The sequence below is a fragment of the Fusarium coffeatum genome (genome assembly GCF_003316985.1).
Source record: "Fusarium coffeatum strain FIESC_28 chromosome Unknown BRIP53273_contig_371, whole genome shotgun sequence".
Taxonomy (NCBI): Eukaryota; Fungi; Ascomycota; class Sordariomycetes; order Hypocreales; family Nectriaceae; genus Fusarium; species Fusarium coffeatum.
Window position 1 is genome coordinate 61108 of NW_022158160.1, and position 26651 is coordinate 87758.

At 47.8% G+C, this 26651-nt stretch overlaps 8 protein-coding genes across 8 annotated transcripts; 4 read left to right on the forward strand and 4 right to left on the reverse strand.

The window, feature by feature from the left end:
• Positions 1-40: 40 nt before the first annotated feature.
• On the reverse strand, positions 41-1318 carry FIESC28_11172 (uncharacterized protein; the record flags this gene model as incomplete). Its single annotated transcript, XM_031165299.1, has 4 exons — positions 41-518; positions 574-941; positions 991-1095; positions 1148-1318. The coding sequence occupies 4 exons, from the start codon at positions 1316-1318 to the stop codon at positions 41-43; spliced, it is 1122 nt and encodes a 373-aa protein (XP_031010655.1).
• Positions 1319-3567: 2249 nt separating this feature from the next.
• FIESC28_11173 (uncharacterized protein) lies at positions 3568-6797 on the reverse strand (the record flags this gene model as incomplete). The annotated part of the gene is made up of 8 exons (XM_031165300.1): positions 3568-3810; positions 3956-4096; positions 4179-4431; positions 5071-5902; positions 5947-6034; positions 6085-6118; positions 6176-6534; positions 6585-6797. 8 exons carry the CDS (start codon positions 6795-6797, stop codon positions 3568-3570), a joined length of 2163 nt encoding a protein of 720 aa, XP_031010656.1.
• Positions 6798-7461: 664 nt separating this feature from the next.
• Positions 7462-8568, forward strand: FIESC28_11174 (uncharacterized protein; the record flags this gene model as incomplete). The annotated part of the gene is made up of 2 exons (XM_031165301.1): positions 7462-8351; positions 8403-8568. 2 exons carry the CDS (start codon positions 7462-7464, stop codon positions 8566-8568), a joined length of 1056 nt encoding a protein of 351 aa, XP_031010657.1.
• Positions 8569-9263: 695 nt separating this feature from the next.
• On the forward strand, positions 9264-10003 carry FIESC28_11175 (uncharacterized protein; the record flags this gene model as incomplete). The annotated part of the gene is made up of 2 exons (XM_031165302.1): positions 9264-9612; positions 9657-10003. 2 exons carry the CDS (start codon positions 9264-9266, stop codon positions 10001-10003), a joined length of 696 nt encoding a protein of 231 aa, XP_031010658.1.
• Positions 10004-10650: 647 nt separating this feature from the next.
• FIESC28_11176 (uncharacterized protein) lies at positions 10651-15431 on the forward strand (the record flags this gene model as incomplete). The annotated part of the gene is made up of 7 exons (XM_031165303.1): positions 10651-10747; positions 10863-11762; positions 11810-11855; positions 11910-13533; positions 13588-14215; positions 14759-15265; positions 15310-15431. The coding sequence occupies 7 exons, from the start codon at positions 10651-10653 to the stop codon at positions 15429-15431; spliced, it is 3924 nt and encodes a 1307-aa protein (XP_031010659.1).
• A 988-nt stretch (positions 15432-16419) lies between these two features.
• FIESC28_11177 (uncharacterized protein) lies at positions 16420-20434 on the reverse strand (the record flags this gene model as incomplete). The annotated part of the gene is made up of 5 exons (XM_031165304.1): positions 16420-17684; positions 17736-17767; positions 18035-19684; positions 19784-19848; positions 19904-20434. The coding sequence occupies 5 exons, from the start codon at positions 20432-20434 to the stop codon at positions 16420-16422; spliced, it is 3543 nt and encodes a 1180-aa protein (XP_031010660.1).
• A 323-nt stretch (positions 20435-20757) lies between these two features.
• FIESC28_11178 (uncharacterized protein) lies at positions 20758-21828 on the forward strand (the record flags this gene model as incomplete). The annotated part of the gene is made up of 1 exon (XM_031165305.1): positions 20758-21828. The coding sequence occupies one exon, from the start codon at positions 20758-20760 to the stop codon at positions 21826-21828; it is 1071 nt and encodes a 356-aa protein (XP_031010661.1).
• A 107-nt stretch (positions 21829-21935) lies between these two features.
• On the reverse strand, positions 21936-26651 carry FIESC28_11179 (uncharacterized protein; the record flags this gene model as incomplete). The annotated part of the gene is made up of 6 exons (XM_031165306.1): positions 21936-23705; positions 23755-24761; positions 24809-25918; positions 25971-26169; positions 26222-26356; positions 26442-26651. The coding sequence occupies 6 exons, from the start codon at positions 26649-26651 to the stop codon at positions 21936-21938; spliced, it is 4431 nt and encodes a 1476-aa protein (XP_031010662.1).

The window sequence follows — 26651 nt, forward strand, 5'->3', positions numbered from 1 at the left end:
CTGTTTCATCCAATGAAATCTCTAAAATGATATGTGACGCTCATGTTTGTCTAGCCCCTCCCTCATGCGTACTCTCTACGTCTACCTGCCACGTCTGATGGATCAGAATCTTCTGACTTGAGTGGCTCGACTGACTTTGCCCATCCCAGCTCCTGTCATTTTGTTTGCCTCGTGCATTAAAATCCTCCATCTCGTGAATCTCGCTATGCTGCGTTCTCGTCCGCGCGCGAGACCGTGAGCGATCTGTCTTGCGGCTGTTTCCCACAGCATAATCTGGTCGGTTACTTGGGTATCCGCCGCTGCTTGACTTGCCCTGTCGTCGCAAGTCATCAACGCGAATCTGACCTGACTCCAAGCTGTCGAGGAAGGGCTTAAAGTTGGGCAAGCACACGGTAAGAATCGCGAGGCATTGTACCAGTTGGATCGAGACGGCGGCTGGCCAGATCGCGAACGAGTGATCGTCGGAAGCAAAGGCCTGGTTGGAGTAGTGGATCTGTGCAGCGATGGCGGGCGTTACACTTTATTATTGTGGTTAATACCTCGTCGATCAATTCAACTCCACGTAGCACTTACAAAATTCGGCTGCCGAAAACACTCATCACCAGAATCTTTTTCGACCAAGATGTTTGGATCTTGAGTACGTTTTCTGCCATGATGACCACAATGACAAGGTCTGTGATAATGTTTGCTGTCGAGTAATATGTCCAAAATGCGACGAGGTTGATGCACTTGTCGTTGCCGCCGTACATCCATGGCTCGGGTGGTTGACATTGGAAGAAATTGACGGCAAGGGCTGTGAGACCCCAGATTCCGACGATGGCTTCACAGGCGGTTATGATCCATTTTTGACTCTTTTGCGCCATGATGCCAAGACTCATTGTGCCCGACAATTTGCAGCAGAGTAATGAAGCGATGAGCATGGTATTTGTCGCATATTGGCTCTGTTCCTGTTAATTGCCTGTCATCACTGGGCATCTCTCAAATATTTACCTTGAAGAAGACCACCTGGTCATCATCACTGAGCGTCTCAAAATGCTGCCCAAGTCCGCGCTCGCACGCATTAAAGACAGTGGCTGTCTGACAGGCCGCAAGAAGCTATGCCCGATATTAACACAATTCCTGCGCGATTTGGATCTGAATGTCTTACGGTTGCGACAATAATGAGAACATCGTCAGATCTCACCGTCTTGATCATGTGAAGCTTGGTGCCGGTTCTAACAAGGCACGCAAGAATGGCAATGACGAGAAACATCAACGACAAAACTTGAATGAGGGGCGACTTGTTGCTGTCTGTGATGACTCTTTGAGAGGAACTCATCTTGAGCAGCGTGTCGCCGCGGGTGATGGTCGAGACAGACAAACAAATGAAGAAAACGAGTGGAAATTCTGAATGGAGGGGGGGAAACAGATCACGGACGGTGACGATATAAAATACGTGTGGCGGCCAGGTTGAGGTGCAGTGCAGCTATAGCTGAAGGTGCCTGAGATTCAACTAAGGCACAGGTACACAGCACGGCATTACATTTACAAGCTAACTCGGAAGGTCGGAAGCTGACATGCTACATCATGGTATGGTGTGAGGCAGAGACATAAGTGTCTCGGTCTAGGCCAACGTACCACCGACGTCAAAGCAGAAAGGATTCCAGACTGGACCCGAAACGGCCACGGTTATTCAGACCCAAAAGCAGTAAGTGAGGAATTTGAAACGGAGACCAAGGAATTTGGTAATTAATTCACTGGCTGGCGATGGTGCTCTTAAGTGAGAGCATGATTTAATGAGAAGGAAGCAGTGAAGTGACTTGTAATGAGGTACAGGGCAAGGGTCCTCGTCAAAGCACCAATAAGGTTTGTTGGTCATGTTGTGCGACTTCATGCACTCTTCAGGCGAAGTGAAACCATCTGTGAGCAATCAGGACAATTCCATCCAGTCATTTTCTTGAATTGCAAAAGCTGAGTGTTTGCTTGTTGATAGAGTTTGGCTCTCAAACAACTTGTCGCTGATCACAATCATTGTATGTACTGTAGTCGGCATTATTTATCCCACTAATTCTTAGTTGACGCTCAGGGCAATCCACCCGTCTTGTGACACGGCCCGGCTCAATTGCCTCCCGCTTCCGAGACGCTGAAAAGACAAGCTCACACCACCTTCCATCCTAGTCCTTTCACCCCTGCTGCAGATATTCACATGCAGGCATTCTCTTCCCTTCCCTTACATCCCCCCCTGCAGGACTCCATAAATATCTTCTTCAACAGAGTTTTGCGTTATTCCACATGGGTCTTTGAACCGAGGGAGATCGATCCAACGTAACGTTGACTAAAGACCTTCCTTGTTGGTTATTTCGCCTAGGAAAATCATCCGTTTGCCGTAAGAAATTTCCGCTTTACTGATCCTACGGGAGCATTGTACGCGGTCTCTCATGCAGGTGTGGCGTTTTTATTTCCCTGCCTTCAGGTCAATCAATCCTTCAAACAGACACAAGGGTAGGGATGAATCTTTGGTTGGTCTGTTGGTTGGTTTGCCTCGGCTTGCGGATGTGGCTTTATTGTGCACCACATCAAGTAACGGGTTTCCGACCTCTTGGAACGAGGCTTTTTCTCAATAGGACCCGATGCATGCGGTTGATTTTGCGATCGATGAACCGATTCATGTCGTCAAGATTGAATCGATTCTGTGACTCGCCTCCGCATTTATTTGTCAATTACAGCAGGTAGTATTCACTGTAACAGATCAGTGGCGGCCAAGCAACTTAAATCAGTCAATTAACCATATCGCATGACACTATACACAGTCCAGAACAAATGTCCGTTTCGATGCAGGAACCTAGAACATACCAATGAACCCCTGCCCAGAATATTGTGATATGTGAGCTACTCCCTGCCATATTCTCAGCTCGGTGGCGGCATTTTTCCGGGTAAGGTCCAGATGAACTGCTGATCGGTTTATCGATCGTGGGATGGTGTGCATACGAGACATGCATGATGTCTTGAGATGACATTGCGATCGTCCATGTTTATCTTTATCGTCGTTTCAATAGTTTGGCGCCATTTATTGATGGCTTGACAGCCTGACGTAGCGAGGGAGGCATGGGGCAAACAGCAGAAGTGTCATCTAAAGCTTCGGTTATCAAAACAAAGTGGCCTAAATGGTAGTCTACTCTCGACGAAAATGACCGAATTATTTTGTCTCTTAAGCTCATAGTTGCCAGCCAATTATTAACAGCCTGAGGCTATGGTCGTCCATCACAACCATCTCCAGAGACGGAGACGCCATGACAACACTCAAAGCCAGAATGATCACGTCAACCCTTCTCCTAAAGCTCACTAACCCAACAAAATCAGAACGTCACAAGAAAATAGCAGAGCAAAATAGGCTAATATTATCAATTGAGCCGCCGAAGTAGCGCTGACCTATCGTCGTTTCGTATCATTACTATCTACCCCAAAAGCAGAATCACTACAGCAGAAGGGAGGCCGGAGGGTCTTCACTCGCTGGACGCCAGAAGGAAATTCAGGGATCACTCTAAGAAGCCCCATGACGAATGGGACCCTGTCCCGGGAACCGGGGAATCACGTTGGGTGCCGAACGACGGGCGGTCTGAAGGGGATCAATGGTCTCGATTGTGTCTCAAGCTCAGTTCGCCAGTCGCCTGTCTTGCGAGGATCCTCCCTGGCGACGGGAGTCAGGTCGGCAGTTTCCAAGCCCTTAAGGAGCCGGGCAAGAGTCTCTGCCTCAACAGACTTCTTGGCATAAGAGGGGGCTGCATCAGCGATCATGCGCTCAAGCGTTGCCGAATCTATAGGTCCATTATTCTAAGAAAAAGAAATGTGATCAGTACAAGTGGAAGCTAAAGGAGGGGCAAAGGACTTACGGCAATTCGGAGGTGAGCTACCTGCAGAGCACGGCTGACTGCCATCCCTTGCATATGTAAGGTTGGTGTAGGCCCAAAAGGGCTACCTGGCATGATGCAAGGGGGTTGTCGACCGTCTCAGCGAGAGAGCGGAAAGCGCTAGCGATCTCGTCGATATGATGAACAACACGGAATTTCTCAAGATCTGAGAGATGGTCGCCGTCGTTGATGGTGTCGGAAACGCCATTCTAAAACGTTTGCGCAACTCCCAAAAGAACAGGTGGGATCTAGATTGTTAGCAATGAATCGACAAAGGGACGGTAAACATACGGCGGGACACTTATTGCTTGAAGACTTGCAGTGGATGCACAGCTGTGGGTTCTTGTCTACGATGCAGACAAGACGATGGTCGCGATTGAGCGCGAGCACACAGCCGATGCACGGCACTTCGCCCTGGAGCTGGCCTAGGAAGTCGATATTTGGGTCATAGAGAAATTCCGCAAGTGCGGCTTCAACAGCTGAGTCGAGAGACATCCGGAGAGACGGCGAGGAGTCGGTGATGGAATGAAGATCGGGACTAAGCCTAGATCTACAGATAGAATAGAGACTAATGGTAGATAAACAAGAGGAAAAAAAATAGAGTGTGGTAAAGACTACGAGGTGTCTTCGCCGTAGGCAGACCGATACTACAGCGGCTGACCAGGCAACGATAGAAACTGAATTACAGATTGTTAACAGCAAGGTAGCCGGACAACAACACCGAATCTTGGTGTTTGCAGCAAACTGAAGTAGAGGGAATGATGGGCGAACTATGGCGGCCGTTGAACATTGATAACGATATGTGATTTAAGTTCTTCCAATCCAGGGCTCTAGACTTACCTTTTGTTACTTTAAACTATCCCTGAGGCTATTTCATTATCATAGCCCAAGCTTTAGAGGATGATTCTGTCTCAGAAACCATAGACGATGAATTAATTGTATTGGTCTGTTGAGGGCGTGCTACCCTGTAGACACCGCGAAGTGAAGGTATCCACAAATATCCGACGCGTCTTTGACGCGCTCATACCTTAAAAATATAAACGCGATAGCTCACGTGCCTCATCAATGGAAATGTTTTATCTCTTGTGAAGGAGAAACAATATTATTGTTTGTTACAGGAACTTGAATATCTGATGTTTCATTAACCAAATGAAGTTACCGTTTTCACTCGCCAACAACATACGGCTCATCACTCTCAAAAATCAACCCAGGCTTCCTCTCCGCCAAATCAAGCATCATCTCTGCAAAATAACTATTCGCCCAAGCAAACCAAGGCCTAGTGAAAACCGTCGAGTTATAGATATTAACACTCTCATGAATCAATCCCAAACCAGAAGTATTCTCCAGAATGATATTCAACCGCTCAGCAATCTCGTCATCATCGTCGGTGCCGTAGATAGCCGAGACGTGTGCCATGGGCCATGGGTTGGTCGCGTTTGCGTGAGGACCGCCGATACCGCGGAATGTTTCGCCGACTGCGTAGTAAGGGTTTGCGCGGGAGAAGAGGAGTTTCTTGGTCTTTTGGTAGACTGGATCTGAGCGGTCGAGGAAACCGAGGTAGGGAAGGGACACGAGGCTGGGGACGTTGGCGTCATCCATTATGTATTGTCCTCCGTACCCATTTGTCTCGTATGCGAAAACGCCGTTTGAAGTGAGGGTGTGGTTCCAGACAGCGTTACGAATAGTCTTTGCATGACTGCGCAACGTAGTCGAAAGATTCTTCTGAGTGTCCTCCATATCGAGTAGATCAGCTACATTGTCCAACTCAACAGACATCATCGCGTTATCGGAGGTGATGTAGTTGAAAACGCAAAGATCATCGGACGGACGATGACTGCATGCTACTAGACCGTTGGCGAGTTTTGGTTTACCGTTGCCGCTGTTGGGAACGGGTGGAGAAAGTGAACCTGCTTCACCTGTCCAGTTGTAGTAGCTCACGTAAGACCAGTCTTCGGCCCAGGTACTTTGGGATTGTTCGTCGATAACGCGAAGGATTTGCGTCATGGCGGACTTAACTGCTGGTGGTCAGTGAAGTTTTGTGGAGGATGGGAGAGCTTACAGTTGTCGTTGATGAAGGAAGCGTCTTTGGTGTTGTTGTAGTAGGATCGTGCGATTTTTAGGAAGCCTGCGAGGGAGTCGAGTTCATACTACAGGGCTGTTAGCGAGAAAATCAGGTCTGTGACACTGGTCTACTTACCTTGCACTCGAAAACCGTCTGGTTGTCGACAGGTCTAGAAGATTCAAGATTAGCCAGCATGTTCAAAGGTCTGCCGCCAGATTAAACTTACGGGTTGACGACAACGAGCTCGGCATAGTCGTTCACAGAGGGACTCAAGCCACTCTCCGGTGGAGGTTGGAAAGCCCCGCAGTAAGGATACTCAGAGATATATCTTGCCTCAGTGTTGATGATAGCCTTGACGAGATCCTTCAGATTCTCATCTTGAGGAAGAAGCTTGTATAAATGAGCAAACTGGTTTCCTGTATCACGAAGCCATTGAGCCGTGATATCACCAGTAACGATGAAAGCCAAATTCTCATCAACATCAAAGTACTTGACCGTAGTATCAAGCGTCGAAGGAAAAGTATTCTCAAAAAGACGCGCAAGATCAGGATTTTTGATGCGCTTCTTCATGTCCTCGATGACTTTCTACATCAACATTAGTCTTCAACATCCCAGTAATTTGAATATCGTCGCACCTCGACTGCAGGGCTCTTGAAAGTTCTGCATTCTTCACTAGGCCTCATAAACGGCAACTTCAACTCGCCCGAAGAATACGGCTCATGAGGCTTTTGAGAATAATCGGTATAGTCGGGACATGAACTCGGTGTGCGATTCTGAGGTTGATAATCCTTCCAGCTGGCTTCGACGCCGAGCGCAAGAGCGCCGATGAGAAGTTGCCGCGCATACATTTTAACAGTAACAGCTGAAATATTCACGAGTTGACGAGCACAAAGTTCACGGAGACGAGATGAAGTCTTTTTATTATGCGGGTAAAGTTTAAATGCTGGGTAGTAATTGCTGATCCTAATCTTGTTGAGCCTAGATCGCGGGGAAAGTGCAACCGTTGACCTTGATTTGTATGTAACGTTGAAGAAATATCGGCACTTTTGTGATCATGATTAATTACTGTGACGTAGTGGTGGACGTTAGACTTTGGGGTTGAGAGGGGATTGTGATTGGTGCGCGTATGGAGTTACTGATGATGGTGTTTGACTTCTACGAGAAGGCTAGATGCAACCACTCTGTCAGTCACTCAAAATCTCCCAAATTGGATCTATTGGAGAGAGATGAGGATTTATAGACCATATAAAATTTATAGAAGAGCTCGTTGTTGAAGTTGTTCTTTCCTGCTGTACCTGTCGAAGTGGATCCTCGGGGATGGAAATACACCGACCTCGGCAAGCTCGGAGGGGTTCCCAGCCGCGGCGCTACATCTCATGACCGACAACCTCGCACTTCTTCCCGGTAATCTAACAATCACGATAGCTTCATAAACTCGACCCCAGAACTCACCCTCTCACATCAGTCACCACACTCTTCAGAAACACCAACACACCAGTATCAATACCGACTATGGACTTCACCCAATACGGCAACGCCACGCCAGAATGGCTCGCAGTAACAGACTCTCGTCCACCAATGGACCCCTCCCTCTCCCTGAAGGAAATGCAAGATATAACAAACATGCACCGCGAAAACCTCGCTAAAAGCGAACTGAAGAGAATGGGAAACCCTGAGATTCATATGAAGGATTATACTGTCACCGCAAGAGATGGATTTGCGCTTGAGGTGAGAACATATAGACCACCCAAGCAGGACAACGACCGTCTGCCGATTTACATCCATCTCCACGGCGGAGGTTACGTCTTCGGAAACATTCCTTCGGAAGATGCTATTTGCACTGCCATCGCGCTTGGATCAAATGTCACAGTTGTCAATCTGAATTATCGCCATGCGCCCGACTTTGCGTATCCGACTGCTTGGGAGGATGTTGAGGATACGTTTCACTGGGTCCATGATCATATCGACGTCCTCCTTGGAAACCCGGATCAAGTCTTGATTGGCGGTATCTCGGCCGGCGCTCAACTCTCAGCAGCGCTTACGCTACAACAGAATCTTTCTCCAGACGGACTCAAACGACCGAAGCTTGCGGGGCAGGTCCTTATGATTCCTGCTCTAGTCCATCCCGAATGTTACGCGCCCATCCTCGAACAACTCAAAGATCCAGCTTTGTCATCTTACGTCCAGAACGCAGACGCGCCTCTTCTCGGCAAAGCAGCCCTCGAAAAGTTCACTTCGCTGTTAAAAGTTGCGAAACCGGATCCCAAAGATGTGCGCTTGAATATCGGACTTGCATCCGCTGAGCAGGTCAAGGGTTTGCCGCCTACGACGCTTGGTGTATCTGGTCTGGACCCTTTCAGAGATGAGGGTCTTCTATATGGCAAGAAGCTTGCTGAGGCAGGGTAGGAAACTCTTGACCACTTATCTAATGATTATGCTGACTGACGTTGCAGTGTCCCTACTGATGTTCATCTTTTCAACGGTCTTCCTCATGGTTTCCGACGTTTTGGAGAGCAGCTATCGGAGAGTGAGAGATGGGATAAGGTCATGGAGAATGGAATCAAGTGGGCCCTTTCCAACCCTCCGCCAACTGGAAAGTTTGAGTTTAAGCTTGAATAGATATGAGAGTTAGAGGTATAGATATAGACCGGAAACACAAATCATGACTCAAATAACTTATTTCTCAATGGTGCAGCCGACAGTTGACATGTCGACTAGGCTTGCATGCCATCCTTTCAGCCCGGGACACGAGTTACTGCATTGGACCATGTCAGGATGCATCCGCGGATCAATATCCGTTGAACAATGACAGCACTGTTCTCGTAAATATCACATTCGGTGCAACGTGAGCCTTGATTTTGTTTCTGGTGGCTGAATGGCGTATGTATGTCGATTCGTTGGGCTATTGATCGACAAGCTGGAGACCTGTCAAAGTGACAGCCTTATTCTGAGATATTAGGCTGGATGCCTTTTCTCCAGCGGAATGAACGGCTCTTCTGTAGATTGAGTATACAAAAAGTTCTTCTATGCAGTGCTACCATCGAGAGCTGATTCGGCTCTTCCGGTCGCTGTATTGTAAATACCCGCGAGTTCAAAACATGGGGACTTGGGATGTTTGTTTGCCTGTCACATGCGGTATAAAGCCACAGCTTACAATACATGCAGTTGTGCTCACATCGCCTCGGCGACGCCGTGGGGCTTATGACCGTTGGGCCGTCCCGTCGTCCCGTCTTTCTTTATCATTCTGCCAGTCCTCCATGTTTTACCTCCCGCCATCGTCCCCCTCCCTAAACCTTTTCATTCATTCAAGCAATATGCGATTTTACACCTTCATCTCATTGCTTCTTTTTGCACAAGTCAAAGCAGTATTCTGGCTCAATCAACTTGACAGCTATGACTCTCTTCCCTACTGTGCCGAAGGGCCCATCAGCAGCATCGTCAGGGACATGGTCTCTGGATGCGGCGACGCAGGTCGAACAACTTCCTACAGCTGCTTTTGCACGAGAAGCTCTTCGAGCTTTGCGCAGATCATTGCAACCGCTGTTGCAAAGGAGTGCTCGCATTGGGGTACTGAGGTGTCTAGCGCAACGAGCATCTTTCATGAGTATTGCCAGCTTGGTGGTGCAGGTCAGCAGACCATTGCTACCACAGAACTCACAACTGGTTAGTAAATTATGGCATGTCGCGATAGACTCTAATATCCACAGCTACTCCGAGCACGTCAACTCGCTCCGCTTCTGCCGTGACCGAATCTGATAATGAACCTACCGCTACGTCGTCTGCTTCTACTTCCACTTCAAACGGTAGACTTTCCACGACATCTAAGATCGCAATTGGAGTCACCACTCCTATCGGTCTGATAGGGATGTCTGTCTTAGCTTGCTTGTTGATAAGACGTCACCGCAAAACAAAGGGTAGTAACGTCTGTGCAGCTGGGCTCGGTGGGCGGGATTATACCGAGTACAAGACTGAGCTTGACGGCAGTAACACTGCTGTTAAGCCGCCGGAGCATAAAGTGGAAACGCCATCTACTCAGCATGAGCTATCGGTTTGAGACGTTTGGCCATGGCTCCGAGTCTTGGATGCAACCGGCAGGCTCTGTCTTTATGTAGAAGGAAGTCTCGCAGCTAGGATGTAGGAAAACAATCCCTGGAAGTCACGAAACTCAGCTTTAGTACTAATAAAACACATTTGATCGAGAAGTGTTTTTACATCATGCCATCAGACTAGACTACTCACAATACGAAGACTCGGGTTCCAGAATGATCGCAGCAGGGACACCGAATTGACATCCACCTAAACCTCATCAACAAGATCGGTACCGAGCCGGGAGTTCGCACAGGAGTTCGAGTGCATATCATCTTTCCTTAGGACAGGACGTACAATCAGTCCAGCTGCCTCAGTCTTATTGTCTTTGATTTCGAAGTCGACTGTGGCTGTGAGAAGTCTGCCGAGGACCATGGTGACCAACATGCATAAGAAATGTGGGTACAAAATGCGCGTCGACCACTGATAGCGCTTTCGTTCATTATACCCTGCTACAGCCTGGTGCAGCTGAAACAAAAGTCCTTCTTACAGACATTAAAGGTCTTCGCTTCCCTCTTTCCCTTGTTTCTCTCACTTTCTAACGTTTTTTTCGTATCGAGGAGACCAAGACCAGTGCCTTTGCCTTTCGACTGAACTGTCGACACCAACGGGAAAATGTCGAATCCTGATGATTACACCATTGGCTGGGTATGCGCACTCTCCAAGGAGTTCACAGCGGCCAAAACCATGCTAGATGAGAATCATCCGCCATGTGAGTAACCCTTCAACTTTTCCAGAACAAGCCTCTATAGTCCTTGATTGAAGAGCGCCTAGACCTGCCCAAAACCTTTCATCACGATAGGCGGATCAACTAACGATTTTACAAGGCTCCATCCCAAACCGAGACACCAATCAGTATGCTTTAGGCAAGATCGGGAGACATAACGTAGTTATCGCTGTGCTACCAGACGGCGAATATGGACTGTCGTCTGCTTCAAACGTCGCCACAAACATGCTAAATGCCTTTCCCAATATCCGGATCGGTCTTCTAGTCGGCATTGGCGGTGGCGCTCCGACATCCCGGAAGGACATACGACTAGGCGATGTTGTCGTAAGCTCTACTGGACAGGGTACTGGCGGCATATTTCAATACGACTTTGGACGTACAGTTCAGGAGATGGAATTCCAGACGACTGGCTTTCTAAATCAAGCCCCTACAGCCCTGCGTACTGCTATAAGTGCACTAAAGACAGAGCACGAGATGAATGGCCATCACATACAAGAGGCCATTGGTGAAGGTCTACAACGCTATCCAAGACTAAAAAGAAGGTATTCTCGCCCACCTAGGTCCCATGACCGTCTCTACCTTTCCACCAGCGTGCATCCGCTTAAGGACCGCCGAACATGCGATGATGCCTGTGGCGAAGGCACTGAAGCTGAACCCAAACTGGTGAAGCGAGATGAGCGGGGCGAGGGGGATGACGACCCAACAATTCATTACGGCATCATTGCGTCCGCAAATCAACTTATGAGAGACGCAAAGATTAGAGATAAATTGTCTTCTGAAAATGGTGTTATATGCTTCGAGATGGAAGCAGCAGGGCTAGTTAACACCTTCCCTTGCGCCGTCATACGAGGGATTTGTGACTATGCAGATACGCATAAGAACGATGAGTGGCAAGAATATGCCGCTATGACAGCAGCAGCTTATGCGAAAGAGTTGTTGAGTCAGGTCTCGGTGACGAGGATCGAGGAAGAGAGACGCATGAACGAGGTTCTAGGACAATGTATGTTAATTCGTTTCTAAGTCGTAAGCGTTGACTGACTTTTCAAGTGCGTTCCACCGTTGATGAGATAAACTCCACCATGGAGGGACAACGGTAAGCTCGAGCGATTGTGTTGCGGAGACTATATACTGATATCGGGTATGGCAGTGAAGTTCTCGATGTGATCAATAATCGGGCAGAGTCGCACCAGTATCGAGAGATCATCGATAAGCTACCTTACGTCAAGGATGCAGCTTTCGACTCTCACAGCGAGGAGCACAACCCGAAATGTCTGGAGAACACTCGGGTGGACCTACTCACCCAGATATCAGAATGGGTAGAGAACGACGATTCCAAGACTGTATTTTGGCTTAATGGCATGGCTGGGACCGGGAAGTCAACTATATCACGGACTGTTGCCCAAATCCTTTCCAGCAAAGGTATCCTTGGCGCTAGCTTCTTTTTCAAAAGGGGCTATGCTGACCAGGGAAGTGCTGCAAAGTTCTGCACCACCATCGCTCGCCAGCTGGCCTTGAACCAAATGTTTTTCGGCACGGTTCTGCAGAGCGCTATCAAGAAAGATCCCGAAATTGGTAATAAAGGGCTCAGACTGCAGTTTGAGAAACTCCTAATGGAGCCTCTCGCAGAAGCAGCCAAACATCAACCACCCGGCAGCTTGAATATCGCCATCATTGTGGACGCTCTCGACGAATGCAACTCTGAACAGGACATCAAGCTTCTTATCAATCTTTTTACCCAGATGGGGAAGCTTCATGATGTCAAGTTGCGTGCCTTACTCACAAGTCGCCCAGAGCTCCCAATCCGACTCGGATTTAATAGCGTAACAGGAAGCTTCACGGATCTCATTCTCCATCAAATCCCGCGACCTGTGATCGAGCACGATATTTCTCTCTTTTTCCGGCATGAAATTCGGAGAATTGTACTCGATTGGAACAACTCTGTCACTGAAAGCCGCTGGCTGCCCCTGGATTGGCCCGGAGATGATAACCTACACATCCTAATAGAGCGGGCGATCCCTCTATTCATTTTCGCTGCCACCATGTGTCGATTCATCTCGGATAGGAACAGTGGTCCGAAAACTCGGTTAAAGCAAATCATTGAATCTACAAGCTGGTCAAGTGGCGACCAGATGCAAGCCACGTACGCGCCCGTTTTAGATCAACTGCTTGTCGGTCTGTCCCCAAGAGGAAGAACAGATGCCATCCGGGAATTTCAAACGATCGTTGGAGCTATTGTCCTCCTTGAAACTCCTTTACCTATAGATGTACTGTCAAGGTTGATTGATGTTGACCAAGACAGAATACATGATCGACTCGATAAGCTCCACTCTGTTCTTGATATTCCAGAGTCTCCAGCAGTACCCATCCGTCTATTCCATCTCTCATTCAGGGAGTACCTAATCGATGAAGTGAACTATCCATGCAATGAATTCACGATTAACTACAAATGCATCTCTCGCAAGCTATCAGCAGATTGCTTAAGAGTGATGGCGGCCAGTCTGAAGACAGATATCTGTGATCTGCGCCACCCTAAAACGGACCGTGTGTACATCAAGAGAGATCGCATCTATAGCCATCTGTCGTCGGAGCTTCAATACGCATGTGTGTATTGGGTCAAGCATCTGGCGCTGGCAGGTGTAGAGTCTGCTGATACCCAACCGATCATGGACTTCTTAAAGATGCATCTTCTTCACTGGATCGAAGCTTTGGTGTTATTGAACCGGCCTTGGGAAATCAATGGTCTTCTGAAGACATTGCGTACTGTTTGCAAGGTTAGTTGAATAACTAGAATGTCATCGAAACTTTGCTCACGAAATTGGTAACAGAACGATTTACCGTTAAGCGAATTCCTCGAGGATGCTTTGAAATTTCTTAACTTCAGCATCACGACCGTGGCTACACACCCTTTGCAACTATACTCTCATGCGCTGCTTTTTGCCCCAGAAAATAGTCTGGTTAAGTTGAATTTCATGAAGGACATACCCGAATGGATCGATGCTGTTCCCAATATGAGCGCGGACTGGGATTCGTCCCTACGAGTATTTACCAGCGCCTCCAAGTGTATCAGGTTCATCCCAAATACCACACAGCTCTTTGCACGGTTAGGGCATCCTTGGGATTTTGGTCTACTAGACTGGGATACCGGAAAACGTAGTACTTTACTGTTCAATGAAAGATCAAGGTTGTCTCCGGACTGCAAGGTAATAGCATTGTCGTCATATCTATTTCACAATGTTGTGGAGATCAGAGAGTTTAAGACGGACGTGATCTGGTGCGAGCTACAAGTAGACTGGAAGTCTGATTCAGAACTGTTCTTTTCGCCAAATTCAAAACTCCTCCTTGTCTCAACAACAAAAGGCTGGCAGATCTGGGATTGGGCGGCTGGGACGGAATTATGCAGATTCGCCTGGAACCATGATCCAGGCAAGGCTTTTTCGAGACCTAAGTTCCGAGGTATACATATTGAACCAAGGAGCCGCCATCATAATCCCCATCGCCCTTATGCCAAGAAGATCTGCTTCTCGGCTGATTCTACGCTTCTCATGGCTTCAACTTGTTCTCTAAACGATGAAGTCTGCCGCCGCCATTTGCTCAGGATTTGGAATTGTCTCACTGGAGAATACCTATTCCAGCGGGCCATTTCCTCTAATCCTTCTTGCAAGTTTACGCCGGATAGCAAAGGCTTTGTATTTATGTCTACGGCATGTGAGATTGAGGTCTGGTCAACAGAGACCTATAGCCGTATCCGTGGCTTTTTTGTCCCATATACCAATGAACGCTATCATGAGTTTATAATCTCGCCTGATTCGAGATTTATTGCATATCTATGCCCACTTAAACCGTTTCAGATCATGAGTCTAGCTGTTGATCAGCCGTTCTCCCTGACATACGGCGATCAATGTTGGAACAGATTCTTATGTTTCACACCGGACTCAAATCATGTGATGATTGGTAGTAAGGAGAGCCCTGGAATACAGGTATGGTCTATACGCACAGCGAGAAAGTTCAACATGGCTATACGGGATGGCGATATCACCACATCCGCCACCTTCTCCCCGGATGGTAAAGTCGTGGTGACCACGCCTGGATACACTAATCGGCTCAAAGTATGGGACTGGGAAAGAGAGTTTCATCGCTCCAAGCGTGAGCATGCTTCAACAATCAGCGTTAGCAAGATCTTCGGTGTTAGTTTGTCACCTGATTCAAAGAAGCTTGCCGTCAAACATCATCATATGGCGGAGATTTATGATATATCCCTCGGTAAACTTGCACGGCTATCTACTGTGGGGCAAGAAAGTGAAAACCTTGATTATTTCTCTCCTGATTCAAAGTTTTACGTTTCTCAAAGGTTTTACGGTTCTGACTGCCGCATGACCCACATCTTGCTGTCGGACACCTGTACAGGTGTTCCTGCATGGCATTTACACGAGAGGGACAGACATCTTAACATGACCTTCTCAGACGACTCACAATGGATGGCGGTAACGTCGACGCCTGAGAAAGGTATGGAGGTGGAGCGGGGAAATGCACTAATTCTGATCTTACAGAAGGCTGGCGACACCTTCAAATTACAGCACACTCTCGAAAGATCAGGCTGCTACAGACTGTCCAGAACAAGACTTTCTTCAGATGGCAGACTTGTAGCTACTGTGGATATCGACACATTTAGTGTTCTTGTGTGGAATCTGCAAAGACCACTAGATGAGCCATTGGCGATCGAAGGATGCGGCTATATAAAGGCTCTCTCACCTTCTTTTCTGGCAGTGACAAGCCCGAAAACTCAGAAGATGGACATTTGGCATATAGCATCCAGACGGTGCTACACGTCATTGGAGGATTACCACGGCTATTATAGCACTTATGTCTTTTCTCCATCTGAGCGGTTCCTGGCCCTCACGTTTGATGGTAAAGTGAGGATTGTGGACTGGAGAACAGGCGTTCGTCTGGTCGACATACATTGGGCATACCCACAAGATGTGAACAGACCTGTAATTTCCTTCCAGCCAGGGGATGCCGGTATTCAGACTGAGTGGGGCATCATTGAAATTCCAAAAGAGATACTTGCACCGCCATTCCCCCCAACAAGCCCGAAGGTAATTCAACATCGTCATAATCCGCTGCTCCGAATTTCTGCGAATGGCTGGATTGAATGGCGAGGGGTAAGACTATTGAAGCTCCCAGCAGTATACGATCCTTACAATGTTGCGGTATCAGACAGTCGAATTTTCATAACATTAGCGTCACACAGACTCGTCATGATTGGTTTTCGAGATTCCCAGCTTGTTGATGCTTTACTTGATATGGACGAAACAGATGCATCTACTAAGGCGATTCAAGATCTCAAGAACGAAGTTTCTTTATATTTGAAGCTTGAACGGCGGCGTCAACGTTTGAAGAGAGCTGCTATCAATACTGGTTGTTCACTCCATTAATGTCAAGAGACACAGTAGCATGATGGGTTGAAGAGGGTTTTTGAAAGAATAGGTACGATGGATGGTGGGAAGTTCATTGGAGTTTGGGGAGTGCTTAGGCCTGCTACTGAGTGTTTGGCGGATGGGAAATTGAGTTATGAGCAAAAGATTACTCACATAATGGAGCTTTGCAGAGATTTGATGGATCGCATGGACCGGTGAGTTTCGAACCATAGAGATAGTGTACTACTTGTTCTTGGTCAAATACTTTGTGCTTCGCTTGCGTCCATAGTCTGCTTCATTAGACACCAGCGCCGCAAGCTCATTCATCTCGATCCTCTCCTCTTCAGTAGGCTCTACCTCCACGTCCTTTTTAGGCTCTCTCAGCTTCAATGGATCCATCGACTTCTTAGTGGCTTCTCGAACTGGTGGATCGTCATCCCCATCGTCGTCCTGGCTGATTCTTTGCAGTGACTTGGCAGTTTTCGGCTTGTTCAAATCACAGCCCAGATATCCCTCACCCTCTCTACTTCTGTTCCAAGCTTCAAAACCAAGAATGTATAGGAACTTGTCCGTGATCCGCTCTTCCCAGTTGATGGGAGTCTCGATACTTAAAGACCATGCTTGAGCTGTACGTAAAGCTTGGATACATGACCTTAGTTCTCGCTGTATCTCGTCGTCCGTAGCAGGGAGCCTTCCATCGAAAGTCTCGATGTAAGAAGTAAATGGTGGCTTGTCACTCATAAAGGCGACCGGTAACCAGTATTTTTGACCGTCTTTTTCGAGTAACTCTTCCTTGAAGGCGCCCGTGACGCCCAGAAACAGCATGATGACGATTATTTTATCAACAGCAGTCTGCCGTCCATTATTCAACGAGCTCCATTGGTACTTCTGCAGATGAGACACTTGATCGGGATGTGTTTGGGGCCATGAAGCCAGACGAAGTAGCGACTCGGTTTGTCCACAGGCAATAAGGGCTTTGATGCCCTTCACCCGACGAGCTTTGTCATCTGGATGTTGAGTCTTGGTGGTCCACCACGACATTTGCATCATTTCCGGTGATAACGGTTTCGAGTCGGTTACGGCGAGGCAAAGCGGTTGCGAATGCGCTTGATCGAGGACATCATCAGAGAAGAGCTTGGCATCCGATGTCGATTGTTCCATCGTTTTTCCATCGGCGGCCACTATCATTCTGCCGAGTGAAGATGCAAATCGACGTACGTGAGGCGCCCATTCGTCTCTCGATTCGCGAGGGACCAGAATCAACGGCCTTTTGTCGCCATGGTGAAAGGTGAATGATTGTAAGGAGCGCTTATACCATTGATCTTGACGTTGGGAGTTTGAGGTGACGATCTGAAAGTGTTGGGAAAGAAGAGTCGTGAGGTCTTGCTTGAGACCCCGGGCCTCCATGGTCGTTGGCGGATATTCACTTGTGTTTGATGGTAAAGATGAGGTTGAGAGTGAGATCTGAACGAGAAGCTCTTGATTGTCGTCTGAGCTAAGCCCCATTGCTAAGACACACCGTTTGAGTCATCCGCCATGGAAGTGGATCAACAACGCACCTACAATGATGAGGTAGACAATCACGTTGTGCCTACATTATGATAGTATTCAAATGTCGGCAGAATGGCAGCTTCGGGTTTCATAGCCTTTGTAAACTATAATTATAATACAGTATGCATTTCCTCTTATCTATAATTATTCTAGAGTTATAAGATTATATGATTCCTTTTACTACTCTCTTAGTATTAAAGTGTAGTTTTAACTAAAACCATAAGAAGTTTATGTGCATCCAAAAAGAGGCATTAGTGAAGTGTGAATCCCATCAGGTTGCTCTTCTACCTTCCTTCTCAGCTCTAACTGTCCCCGCTCTAAGTCTCCCCTCGACTCTTTATCTAGTCTTTCCGCTATCAAGTTGTAAATTTCCTTGTGCCCTTTTACAAAAGCCCATTCACATGACGTTCCCCCATGCTCGTCACGGAACTGTATATCCACTCCTTCGCTATCAAGGAGAAGTCTAACAATTTGCAAGAAACCGTTCTGTGCTGCATATATAAGAGGTGTTCGTCCCACCCAAGAATGCGCGGTGACTTTTTTCTTGACATTTGGATTGGCTTTACCAGTCTCCAAAAGCAACTTGACAACTGCGACATGGTTGCTGAAGACGGCTACCAGCAGCGGTGTGTCTCCCGAGTCATCCTTTGCATCTGGATCAACTTTGCCGGTATCGAGTAGCTTCTCGACCACTGTATCATATCCCCACTTGGCGGCTAACAGCAAGGGTGTTTCACCCCGCTTGTTCTGAGAATCTGGAGCTACCTTGACAGTGTCGAGCAGTAGCTTAACAAGTGAATCATATCCATGGCTGGATGCCCATGCCAGTGGTGTAAGGTCATATTTAATTCCAGCGTTAGGGTCAGCAAAGTGCAGCATTAATCTGGCGACTGCCATATGGCCGTCATCTATTGCCCATTTCAATGGCAGCCATCCGCCATAGATACCGAGCAAGGTGTCAATAATATGGTCAATTTCCAGCTCGTTCTTTACCCCTGGGTCTTGAACTTCTTGTGTTGCCTTGAATGCCTGCCATTCCATCAGAATGCTTTGTAGGGCATGAATCGATTCCTTAAGATAGACGCTTGAGAGTGGATGATTCAACTTAGAAATCACTGTGGAAATGTCCAGCTTTTTAATAATCTCCCGAAGCCGACATTGAATCTCGGAAAGGGATTTCTTCTCATTATGCCTTAACCAGACATATGTTTCCTTTCGTTCAAAGTCCCTCATAGACCTTTGAATGGAGATCGTTTTTGTAGGCGACATGGCTGCGACATTTGCAGGAGGCGGGTTCCTTTGGTCGCGCTCCATGTCCAAATCCCATATTAGTTCGAATTCAACAGACGGTTTGCCGAGTGATTCAAGGAGTTCGTGCCAATCCCATCTGTCATAATATAAGGGGGGAAGTTCTGCAGGTTTAATTGCGGGTGTGATTGAGATAAAGATGATAATCCAATTCATGCCACATAGCCTGATAATAGTAGGCCTTGAACATCCATCCAAAAGGCAGACAATGTCTCCGACCTCGGCAGATTTGCTTGATGCCTTTATACACCAAGATGACGTTTCGTGGCATTTGATGTGTGGACTCTTCCAATCTATCATGATATTTTGGCTCTCTTCCCGTGAATTGACCGATACAACCTTTCCGAGAACGTGAACCAATGTCACAATTACGGCCACCTGGTTATCATTCCAGGTGCTCACAGATAAGCACTGAGGAAGAATGTAATTGACGAGTTTTTGGAGGAGCCGATTCCATGGAATCTTGTAGTCAACCACTAATCCCGCAGCTTCGAGGTCATCAGAGCACATGCCAAATAATGCATAGACCTTATCGTGACGCTCTGTGGCTTGACGGTTGTGATACATTTCCACCAGCTCGCTTAAAGGGCATATGTCAAGTGAGAATCTTTCTGACTTTTCAGCGATTTGCCTCGGACGGAAGACAGCCCTACGCATCAGGTATGACACGGAGCGTATCAATAGCTGTAAATCTAGATCGCCATGGTAGGATAGCTTTAACGCGTCAAGGCCGGTGCAAAAAGCATACCCATCTATTTCCACGCGACCGAGCTTGACTATAACGTGTCGCGCCGCCGCTACCTCTTGAAGTACCTAGAGCGACAGTATTAGTAGGTTCTTCCATCACGTATCGACACACGAAGCCTACCCAAACACGTTTGAACCATGGAAGCTTAAGGATCTCCAGGATTGGCTCCTCTCCAGGCATACTTATTTCAACCCCATCAGATGTACTAGCCGCGACAACACGGATTTCCTCCAGTGCATCTTCGGTTTCAGCGGTTGTCGCATCTCCAAGCCAAATAATAACTGAACGTGCTTTGGCAAAGATCTCAGCCATCAGCTGGATCTGCTGTTCCTTTTCAGTTATGTTTGCTTGGTCAATACAAACGGCATCTACCCATAGGATACGCTCAAGAGAGGTATATCGAAGACTTAATAGAGCTGCGTAAAGGTTTGCGCCAACCGACAGGCTATAGCCCTCGATGTCAATTGTGTGAGGCTTATTTGGAGAGCCCCAGACGTAAGACAGCGCTTCGTAGGGGCAAAGCCCTTCTGAGTCTCGCACCTCGAGATCGGATAGCTGACATCGGATGGCAGATTGCTTATCTTGATGCGGCTGAAGGCAAAGGATGCGAACACAGCCGGTAGGTAGCTGAGTATACCGGTACGTAGACATAGTAGTATCAAGCTTGGTTGAGAGACTTAATATTGAGGTGATAAAGATAGCTTTATTACAATCTCTCACAGGACCATGCGGGGAATAAGCGGATTATAGTATGATTTGGTTGGTTGGTTGCATTCGTCCCCGGTTCCATTGCCTAAATGAATTACCAGTCCGGAAGGGCAAATGATCGTCCGCAATGAGTTACCATCCGGCGTACCCTATTGCCGGTACCCCACTTCCTGCCATCATCACAACGACTATAAACACTACAGCTTCATCGAGTAACAAAGCTCAACCAATCTGTTGAAACTCATTATCATATCCAATCAATAACAATGATCCGAGTCGCCGCATGTCACGTCTCCCCTGTCTTTCTTTCTGCCAAAGAAACAACAGCAAAAGCCATCACTCTCGTCAAAGAAGCCGCCAGAAACAAGGCCAATCTGGTCGTCTTCCCAGAAACATACATCCCAGCGTTTCCCATATGGAGTGCCCTCCGTCCACCCACCGAGAATCATGATCTCTTCAAACGTATGGCACAAGAATCAATCTTCGCTGACGGCAATGAGATACACGCTATCCGCAGTGCTGCTAAAGAGGCAAATGTCATGGTGAGCATGGGGTTCTCAGAGAAGACGCGCTTCAGCTCTGCGACTCTATATAACTCAAATATCTTTATCGAGGAGACGGGCGATGTTCTGATACACCATCGGAAACTCATGCCTACTTTCTTTGAGAAGTTGACCTGGGCGCCTGGAGATGGCCATGGTCTGCGTGTAGCGGATACCAAGTTTGGAAAGATTGGGAATCTGATTTGTGGAGAGAATACGAATCCCTTGGCGAGATATACTCTTATGGCGCAGGGTGAGAACATCCATCTTTCTACTTGGCCGCCGATTTGGCCAACCAGAGTGCCACCAGTCAACGAGTCGGGGGAGCTCAAGATTGGGGATATACCGAATTACGATAATGTCACGGCGAACAGAACGAGGGCAGCTGCACATTGTTTCGAAGCTAAATGCTTCGGTGTTCTTTGTTCGGGCGTTCTGGGAGAGGATGCTATAGAGACTATTGCTGGAAGTTCTGAGTATCTGACGCGGGTGCTGAAACAGTCTCAACGTGGCGCGACTCAATTCCTGGATCCCACCGGCGCACCTATGAAAGGTTTTACCGTCAATGATACCGGAGAGGAGATCATGCAAGATTTCTTGCAGCAAGAAGAGGGGATTCTTTATGCAGATCTTGATATTGAGGATTGCATTGAAGGGAAACAGTATCATGATGTCGTTGGGGGGTACCAACGACTTGATGTTTTCGATCTCAAAGTGAATCGTACGCGTCGAGAGCCAGTTACTTTCACTGAGGATATCGATGGTTCATCACAGAAGTGGGAGTCTCTTAGTTAGACAGACTAAAGATCCAAGTAATTCTAAGAGACGATCTCGCTTCAAGATAGTATTTGCCCGACTTAGTCCATTGAGTAGACCACTCTTGTTGCTAAACATCCTGAAATTTACCCCTGCCAGAACTCATCCCAAGCTCCCTTGCAAAGCTCACGAACCTGCTGTAGAAGCTCCTTAAACTCAAGTGGTTCCTCCCCTTCAAGCATTACCTTGCCATCTTTGACACCATGCCATCCCTCGATGGGCATTTTCAGAAATTGATGGCCCTTGTCGCAGTTGACTAGAGTCTTGCTTGCTAGAGACTTGGGCCCGTCGCTGACTCGACTTTCATAACATTCCTCGCAAAGAAATCCTTCGAAGCAGTCCATGCACTGGTACGCAATCTGGTTTCCAAACCCATGAAACCCCTTAGAAGGGTTGCATTCACCCTCGCACATTCGCTCGCCTGGGATTGAGTCTCCTTCATCAGGTAGTGATTCGTCGGTGACTGGGTCTTCTGGCTGTTTCCCATCTGGCTGTGACGGTGTTTGCGCAGGCTCCTTGGAATCTTGATCATCTTCGCCTGGTGTATCTGGCCCGGCTTCGCTCTCATCCTCGTCCTTCTGAGGGATCTCTGGGTCCAAACGGCTGAGCTGTGCGGAGACTAAGATCCGTGCCACCCGTGTGAGCTCTTCACTCTTTCCTTGAACCTTCTTGCTGAGAACATGCAGAACCTTAGCAAGGAACACCAGATTTCGGGCGTCATTCCAATCAACAGTATCACTTAAATGATCGATGCAGTTGTTGACAGCATCCTGGAGAATCTTCTGAGACTCAACGACAGGTCCCATCTTGAAGTACATCTTGGCCATAGTCAGCGGGCGGTGGGCGTTAGACATATTGGGTGGAACATCCAGTGCTAAAGGTCGAGACAAGATGGTTCGTATAGACTCAAGAAGCGTGGCTTTGAACTCCGGGTCGGAAGATTCTTGGAAGAACTTCCACGCAATGTCGCACTGGTACGTCACGGCTCGGCCCAAGATATCGATAGGATTGGCGTTCGTTATGGCGTAGAGCCAGAGGTTTGAGCCGCTCTCGAGCACCTGATCCAAAACCTTTGAAGCTGTTTGTGGATCATTGCGGACCTGCCAATGGAATAACGCCAGCTCGACCTGGATGGGTGCCGAAGCTTTGACGTTATCCAGATGCTTGATAGCGTCCTCGTAAACTTCAAGGACAAATTGTTCCTCGTGGGTCTTCAGTGCCGCGTCTCGAATACGACTGTGCAGCAACCTCCCGCCTTCCTGAAAGTCGTGTGCCAGGTACGTCAAGCGTTCCAAAGGGTTCCAATCTTTCAGAACCTCGATAAACCGCTCGGGTGACGAATTGGCGAACAGGACGATCTCCTCCTCAAGAGCTTCGCCCGGTGTCAAACCCGTTGGGTCGGACTTTCGAGCTTGTGCAAATGAATGAGCTGCTTCTTCCTTATTTCCCAGTAGCACCTCAATACTACCCTTGATGGTCCATGCATCACGCTTGTCAGATGGGATTACAGCATCATGATCGACGTTTTCCATATACTTTGTGACATAAGTGTATGCCTCGTCATATGCTTCCTTTTTGACCAAAATTTGGGCCATAGCGTGCTGACTTTCGAGCCTTCCCAGAAGGTCATCCTCCATCTCCAAAGCCTTTTCGAAAGAGTGAGAAGCATGATCAGCCGTTGAGTAATAGAAAAGGATGAGTCCCACCGCTCGATGTGCATTTGGAGACATGGGTATATCATCGAAAAGGTTCTCTAGGGCCATGCCGAGCCTTTGTTGAGGGGTAACCTCTTCATTTGTTGCTTGGTCTCCAAAGGCGGCTTTGGCACGCTCAGCGATTGTGTCGTCCATTGGTCGCTGCATCAGTTAGTACTTTTGTCACAAAGAGATCTCCGGTTGGACTGACCAATTCGACCAGGCATTCGATTGCGTTGAAACATCTGATTACAGCCAGTGATTCGGGTTCACGGTATAGCACCCTGACATGTTCCTTGAGTAGCTCAAGGAGACAATCTCGGGGGTTTGCCTTCAAAACAGCCCACCATTGAGCCACATCGTCACTCAGGAATGATTTGACGCCTTCCGTTTCGACCAGGGACGCCCATGTAGACACCTTCTCAAACGACTCGTCGTTGAACATCTCGGTGTAAGCGTTAACTTCACCAAGTTCTTGTTTGCAGTAGAGTTCGGCAAAGCCGTTCTTGTTCAGCATGATGCTGGCAAATGTTTCCATCACTTCGGCCTGCTCTTCAGCAGTATGACTCTGCGGGTCGATGTCGCGCCAGAAATGAAGCATCTTCTCAAAGATATATGCCTTCAGCGACGGCGTAATGGTGATATCCTCGTCCTTGCGGCGCAGAATGCTTGCCAGGTCGGAGAAAAGTTGACGCTTGGTTTCGGAGGGTTTCCAACGTCGAGACTCTTCCTTGCCTGTTGTGTCACAGAAAAACGCCCTCATTGAGCGCTCGTGGAACTTGACAGGTAGGTCACCATCGTTATACATAGCGTCCGGGTCAGCGTTCTTTTTATCAAGCTCTTCCACAGCAGTGCCCCAAAAGCCTTGCGCTTTGACCTTGGCCCGCTGTTCGGCGTCTGCACCAGGATCACCGATTCGAATCAAGTTGAGGATCGAATCTGGGATCTCATCAATATCGAACTTGTTGTCATTAGTCCATAGCCTCAATAAAGAGTTAACTTCATCAAGGGTTAAAGACTGCTTGTGTGCGACCCAGTGTAGAAGTCTGTTCACCAGAGACTTGTGGTCTGGGATCAGATGCTTGTAGCATTCGGCGACAAGAATCTCGTACAGTTCATCAAGGTCTGCGGGCAAAGGCTTCTCAAGAGTACGCAGAACAGCTGCTTCGCGACCCAGCGAGTTGAGCCTATGAAGCATATTCTCAGCGTATAGCATATCTAATTGATTAGTAAGAGCATTCAGTTGCGTTCGAGTCGGAACTTACTCGGCGAGTGCTTTTCGAGCTTATCGGCCACCCTTTGCTTCACATACCGACCGAACGTACGCAGTGCACTCATCGAATTGAGACGGTTCCATATCAGCTCTCTCAAATCAAGTTTCTGCTTTTCCTTGTCCACTGGAATTATCATAGTCGGAATGTTCGCTTCAGAGATTTCCTTTACACGCTCAGGTCGACTCGTGACAACAACGGAGATACGCAGCTCTTCGTCCTTGATGATTCCAAGGAATTTGATTAGGTTCTCAAAGTCCTCTAGTTCGTCGACTCCGTCCAACATGACTTTGAGATGATACTTGGAGTCCCTTCGGAAAATGGGCACCAGTAACTTCCGGAATACATCTTCCGGGTCCTGGTAGTCGATAAACGTTTCGTCCTTATTAAATTCGGCGAGGACTAGCTCACATAGCTGCTCGTTCTGTTCAACCACTTGAATAACGATGATGTTAATGGCATTGCCGAAGGTGTGAAGGTCGCTGGCCTGTTCCCGGAAGTAGAAATGCGCTGCGCATAGGGTCTTGTCGGAGTCAGTCTCAACCTCCTTGTGTAGCTTGTCATAGATTGTGGCACCGATGTGGCTCTTGCCTACACCGGGGTCACCCGATATAGCCAGGACTGGGCTCGGATCTTTGCTTGGCTGCCATTCCTCCCACTGAGGCTCATCGAAGAGCCAATTACAGGTATCAGGGATGATGGTGTCTTTCAGCACATAATATTCGTGGTCTTCGCCCTCAATCTCGACAAAGAGATTTCGAATCCGATTTGCTGAAACTGACTTGTTGTTGTTGAAGGTCTTTGGCTTCTTGGTTGTTTCCTTCTTCTGATCAGTAAAGGCCTTGAGCAACTTGGCCATATCATTGCGAATAGTCTCAGTATTCTCCTGGATTGACGACATGACTTCCTTCTGGTCTTCAAGCATTGCTGTGTGTAGATCTGAATTTTGCTGAAGCTCAGAGTTCATTTTCTTCAGGTCTTCTGTATTTCCAAGGATTGCAAATTCAGTGGCGTTTTGAAGTCGCGTCAGCTTGAGATCCATCGTCTTGCGGGCGCCACTAAGATCAGAGTCGCCTCCCGATAGTAGGTTGCTGATCCATTTTTCTAATCTTGTTAGATAATCTTTATCAACGACGGCATTAGAAGTAATACTTACTGAATCTTCCAAGCTCAATGTACTTGTGGGCATAGCCACACATAGTAAGGAAGGAAGTAAAGACATCCATAAGGCAGTTCTGATAGGCCTTGTGGCCGGGAAGTCTCGTCTCAAGGATAACGACGCGCTGAAGGAAGCTGTTCATATCTTCGAAGAAGACGACAACAAGGTCGTAGTCGGCTCTTTGGTCACGGCATGCCTGATTCGCCTCAGTTTAGTAAATACGTTTTGGGGTCTTCCAGGCTTCTTACTCCAAGCATAAACGTGATAGCTGTGCCAATGGCGGCAGCCGGAGGAAACGCCGGGGTTGCGGCGGCGATAAGCTGGTTCGCACCCTTTTGAATATAATCGAGGTTATTCGCAAACAACGATCTAAGCTTATCGACCTGTTTGACTAGGTTAGCTCGTAGACCTGAGCAAGTAGGTGGAGAACAGAAGAATCATCCTCTAAAGCTTGGGGCGCCACAATACCTTCTTGTCGTTGTGTCGAAATGAGTGGAAGTTGTTCATTTCCTTGGTTCCCTGATCAATCATGGCTTGAACATTATCAAATTTCTTCTCCAGATCGAAGCCAACAATGCCTTTGTAAGCCTTGAGCGCATCTTTCCAGAGATCAGCGACATCGCGGTTTTCTTCCTGCAGATCAGCAGGAAGCTGTACCTGTTTCTCGTCGGAAGGCAT